We start from the raw sequence: 6000 nt of genomic DNA, 5'->3' as shown, positions 1-6000 counted from the left end.
AGAGAACACAAGAGAACACAAGAGAACACAAGAGAACACAAGAGAACACAAGAGAACACAAGAGAACACAAGAGAACACAAGAGAACACAAGAGAACAAGAACAAGAAGCGGGCGAAGAGTGTGTGGATTTTCAAACAACTGTCCACCTTTTTTTTCAAGATGGCTTCTTGGATTAATCTGGTTTGAAAATCTGCTTTCTAAGATTCAACTTTGTTCATATGCGAACTTCCCCCGGAAGCAACCCTTTCTAATAGCGTCCATTCCCAATTTCCCTCTCTTCCAGGTCGTCGGCGTGGCATGCGGTTACAAGGGCCCGTACACGTTCTACAAGGGTGTCAAGATCACCTTCGCCGCCGGATCGGAGTCAACCTCATCGGCGTCGTCCTCGTCAGCGTCCACACCAGCACCCCCAACAGCACCACCACCTTCCGCAACCGGCACTGGAACCTGCTCCACGAGCTCTTCATCCACCTCCACCTCACCGGTTCCGTCGACGAGGCCTGGCACGCCACCGTCCACCACTGCCGGAACAACTGCCGTGCAATCCGACGAACTTGCGGCGTCGACGACGACGGGCGAAGATCCTAGCATTAGCAACAGTAGCAGCAGTTGTAGTTCCAGCAACAACAATAACAACAACAACAGCAGTAGTAGTAGTAAGGGGCAAAACGCAAAGCCAAAACAGACGCAACGAAAATGTGTCAGTGAAAATAACAGCACTGCCAGCAGCGGGACGGCCGTGGCCACGACCGGGGTGACCGGTGAGGACGGTGGTGGTGGTGGTGTGAATAATTTATGTAATGCCACAACAGCTACGGCGGAAAAAGAGTGAGTATTTTTCGGGGGAAATACACAATGCTAATGCTATGAGACAGGGAAAAGGGTACCTAAAGCTAAATTTGATGGGTTTTGATCGCTGTGTTGTCGTTTTGAATAGTGTGTCGAGTCGAAAGTGCTTGGAAGCGGTTTTGGAGATAGCAGTTCGACACCCGAATTATCAGCGTAATGGGTGACCAACTCCAATTAGAGAACTGGTTTTTAACAGTGCGTTGGTAGTCAGTTTTTAATTCTTTAGATCTTTAAAACTTCAAACATTTTGATAATAAAAGATCAAACAATAAAAAATTGGAAATTTTTAAATACATTGCTCTTAACTTAGGGAGCGTTCTATTATTACGTAACGCAACAATTTTGATTTTGACCCCCTCACCCGCCTTCGTAACAAAATTTACATACAAATTAAAAATATGTTTGGAGCGTAACACAGCCTTCGACCCCCTGATGTAATATTACACGTTTTTTTTACACAAAATCTGTCACACTGATGAATATTACCATCATTTTTTCTATGTAGTAAATGCGATTTTTGTCAGCAATTTTCCATCAAACTTTCAACAACGGCTCAGTTGTATAAATATTGAAAAAAAAAGTGCAGCTTAAATTTAGTCAATAATGAGTTTTTATAAGTTTCATCTAATCCGCTATAATTTTCTTACTCGTAATATCTTGGAAGCTGTTGATTAGGATGACAATAAATAAAAAATCGTCATTAGGGATACCTTTTGGCTCGGTTCTTTAAATAAAAATAAGTAAAAGTTCCAATTTTCGATTTTTTAACATACAAACTTCAACGATCAATCGCGACCCTTAAATCTTTATTCAATTCAATTCGGTTTTATTGGTGAATTATCAATATACAATAAGTTCTTTTGAAATACATAACAGAGTTTTGGAGTTCCTTTCAGCTGTGTGTTACATCATAATCCATTTTGGAACAATTGTTGCTTGTAGTTAAGGGGTTACCGAAAGTAAGAAAAAGATAAGAAAAAAAACTTACTAAAATTGCAAGGGAAAGGGGATAGAAATAGAGAAAGCTTAAAACTAGATCACAATTTTTTATCCTTTATAGATGTGCTTGATCATCAGCTCCCCGAGGGCCAGAAATTGCTCCGCCTTGTTACGGCAGGTCCGAAACCGCGTCATCATCTCCCCCGCGAGAGCAAAGAACTCCGGCAGGGTGAAGAGATCTTCCGCGGTGACTCCTTGCTGGGTCGCATCGCCGCTACCGGCAGCGACCACGCTCGCAAACGACCGCCCCCATCCAGGAGGGAACGCTGGGTTGTCCGCTGGAACCGTACGCTGGCCAGCTGCAGGAACGGCTGCGCTCGTACTTCGCTGAGGAGGATGGGACGCTGCTGCTTTCTTCTTCCTCTTTTCCTGCTCCTCGAGGTAGGACTTCCGCGCGACGCATCCGCGGTAATTACCGGTATGGTTACCGCCGCAGTTCGCGCACTTTATGCGCGCCTTGGTTTGCTCTGCCTTGTCCCCCAGGTCCGCCTTGCACGGCAGTGCACACGCCTCAGAGAGGTGTGTTTCACCGCACTTCACACAGTGGGGCGGGAGGTTGCAGTTCCGCGAGCCGTGGCCGAATTTCTGGCAATGGTGGCATTGTGCTGCGTCCGACGGGTTCTTTGAGAAGAACCGCCAGTTTACCCAAAACCCGTCCAATGCCTTAGTCCGCCGCAGGTCTTGAAGTTTGACGGTGCCGCGATCGAAGTACAACACACACTAAAAAATTATGAATTTTACATTCAACGTAATCATAATTCTAACGCAATTTTGAATCATGTAATCAATTATTTGATGTAACATTGTGGTTGTTTCGACGTAGCCAGTCAAAATTTTCGTGTTGACATCGAAGATCAATTTTACATTATTGAAACGTAATATTCAACTATTTGTGACTCAATTTTCGGTCAATAATGATGCACATAACTGGAGCGTGTTTTTTTATGTAATTTTCGGTTAAATTTAGCTGAACTTTAAGTGGATCCGTTTGACAGTGTAAAGCCTCACCAGAAACGTCAGCCATGTTTGAAGTCTCAAAAATAATTGTTGCCGTCAAGGTCGCTGGAGCAGTTTTTGTTAAAAAATCGTTTGAAACGGGCCAGAACCTGCGTGAAAATGACCAGATAATCAACTCGTGAGGTAAGTTTTATCGATTTCTTATGAAATTGAAAATCTAACCCAAGTGTGTGTTGTTTATTTCTCGATTTAGGTTGGTCCAATCATCGTGATGGATCCCGGTTCCCGGAACAAGGTTCAAATGGAATTGTTGGGTCTTTGGAACCGTAATCTTCCCCACAACCACTTTCCTGCGCAAGCTTCTGCCGTTGAACCAGGTTCTGTTACCTGAAGCAAGTTTTGTCGGCAAGTGGACGTTCGGAACCGCAGCTGGCATCGTCTCCGGAAATGGCCCGGAAGAAAATCTGATTTAGACCAGCAAACATGCAGTAAAAGTACCGGGTTTTGAGGCACGGCATGTTAGCGAGAAACCTCCAGATTAGCGGCCAAAACAGCGTAGATGGCCTGATGGAAGATGGCCAGTTCCTCGGATGTGGAAGAAAAACCGAACCGGATCTGATTACGGTTTTTGGGAGCGGACCAGGATAAGAAAAATGTGCATAGTGTAAGAGAAGTGAAAATTAAAAATACTCATTAATTTGTAGTGATAATCTGCAAATAAATGTGATTTTTTTTCCATCCTGAACGTGATTTTTTGTTCCAACAAGAATAATTTGGCAATCCAATAAGAAATGCTACCGATAAAATAGTGATCAATGTAATATTACACTCACTGAATCAGGTTGGCTGGGTCGTGTAATTTTAAGATTAGATGTAATTTTACGTCTTTTTTGACGCTCCAGTTATGTGCATCAAATAAGACGGAATTTTACAGGTTTTTTTCGAAGTGTGCAGGTACAGTGTGTGTGTACCTGTGACTGTTGTCTTCCGCGAGAGGACTTTTATGTCTCGCGGCGTTATTCCGACACCCGAGAGGTGCTCCTTGAGGACGGAGGTCGGGCGGTCTTGGTACCCCTGCAAGACGATCTTAACAGCGGTCTTCTGCACGGGGTCGAATGTGTAGAATTTGAAGTTTTTACGCTTCAATTTCTCCACAACCAGGTCGAAGTTCTTTTGGTCAAATGTGAACACTTGCACTGACGATTTACCTATTTTGAGGCAGTACACGAGGCCTTCCAGCTGCTCGTCAACATCGTCCGCCAACGTGTCCAAAACGAAAATTGGTGGTGGTCGTCGTTCCTTTGGAGTAATTACTTTTTTTGGCGAAATCACTTTCTTCCGTGTACGACCATCGTCGTCGTCGTCGTCGGTAGTGCTACCGTCGGTGTTGTTGTTGTTGCTTTCCTCGTCACTCAGTCTCGCGAACTTGTTACTGGTAGGAATGTTGGCGGATGTTGAAGCGCCATCGGTCGACGGATTGCCGGAAGTAGCTGAACGGAGCCTAATAGGGCTGCGATCCTGGACGCGGTAATTAGCGTGTAATAATTTCGGGTCAAATCCTTTGGCGCACACACTCCCAGGCGCGATGGCGGACGACGCGGCGTTGGTTTGTTTACCTTTTTGCACACGGCCGGTAGACGAACTTCGCGGGTTTTTCGAGGCCGCACTCGAACTGCCACGGCCACGGCCGGCCCTTGGCATGCTGCAGGAGCAAACTCGCGGCTAATCCCGGTAAATTACGGCGAAAAATTTCGAAAAAACGATGGAGCACTGAGCACTTGACTGCTGCTTGCACTCGTGCGTACACGGAGGATTAAATCTTTAAAAAATACGATTTGGCTCAAAATTGGCACAGTTACTTATTTACCTAAAGAATCGAGCCATTGGGTATCTCTTAAGATTTTTCAAAAAAAAAAACATTTTTCTTGTCACGCTACTGCTGGTTTGCTGAGTGCTTAAATTTTTTTTGTGATTTGTTTGCTCTTTTTCATAAAATAATTTGTAAATATAAAAATTTAGCCCAACATTTTGAAATATCTAAAGTTTTAAAATACAAAATATCTAAAAAATTTCGCAAAACTTCAACTTTTTAAACATTGGAAATCGAACCAATCCGAGATATCGCGAGTTTTAAAAAGGGGCCAATTAGATGACACTGAAAAAAAAATAATTTTTCACAAAATTTAGGCTTTAATAGACTTATCTCAGCAACCAGAAGTCCAATCAACAAAATCTAAAAAGGAAACTTGTATGAAATTTTCTAAGCATTTCGAAATATTTTTTGTACGGAAGGAATTTTTACGAAATCGGCCGGTTTCATGCATTGTAATTTTTCTGTATTTTTTATTTGGCTCAAACTTTCTGGGGGCCTTCCCGATGACAAAAGAAGCCATTTTGTGTCGTTGGTTCAGCCATACAAGGCTCTTTACAATTTTGGCAGCTGTCCATCAAAATGATAAGTAAATGAACGAAAATCTGTATCTTTGAAGAAATTTTCTGATCGGTTTGGCGTCTTCGGCAAAGTTCTAGGTTCTAGGTGATGTGGATTATTCAGAAAAAAATTGTTACACGGAAAAAAGCCGAATTTAAATCCGCTTTTTTCTCGCAAAAATCAATTTTCCAATATGCGTATTTTTAAATTTTAGATTTTTTAATTGTTTTTCGGGACAAAAAACCGCAAATTTTTAGCCATTTTGTCGCCAACTTATAATTTAAAAAAAAAAAGTTATTGAAAAATAGAAATTTTACTCAAACCAATAGAAATTTTACTCAAACAAATTAACTTCAGTTTGTAAGGGTCCACTACACGCGAACTTTTTTTGCTCAAACTTTTTTACGGAAATTGTCATAACTCTGAATAGTAAACTGTTTGATTCCCACTTTTTGTATAAGGTCCTGTAGAAATGTTATGCAAAGTTAACAAGACAAAAACTGATCTGATTGTTACAATAGTTTCTTCAAAAAGCCAAAAAAAACTCGCGAAAATAGCTATATACCTGCAACCGACCTTCAAGTGTCTTTTTGGCAATTTTATTGAAAAATTTCTCACACTTTTGAAAAAAAATAATATATTTTTATTAATGGACAATTGTGGACATTATTAAAAAAATCGAATAGCTGGATTTTTTCAGTTCAAATCAAACTTTAGGTAGCTATATCGTGAAAAATTTGAAACTTGAAAAAAATGTAAATAG

General features: G+C 41.6%; 1 protein-coding gene across 1 annotated transcript in view; it reads left to right on the top strand.

The window, feature by feature from the left end:
• LOC120415220 (uncharacterized) overlaps positions 1–6000 on the top strand; it is a 123481-nt gene that overhangs the window by 78656 nt on the left and 38825 nt on the right. Inside the window, exon 2 of the mRNA XM_039576674.2 lies at positions 285–829. Within this exon, the coding sequence (XP_039432608.1) occupies positions 285–829 (545 nt within the window). The remainder of the gene's footprint in view (positions 1–284; positions 830–6000) is intronic.

The sequence above is a fragment of the Culex pipiens genome, chromosome 2, assembly GCF_016801865.2.
Source record: "Culex pipiens pallens isolate TS chromosome 2, TS_CPP_V2, whole genome shotgun sequence".
Classification (NCBI taxonomy): Eukaryota; Metazoa; Arthropoda; class Insecta; order Diptera; family Culicidae; genus Culex; species Culex pipiens.
Note: the sequence above shows the minus strand (reverse complement) of the source record. Positions and strands in the feature narration are given on the sequence as shown.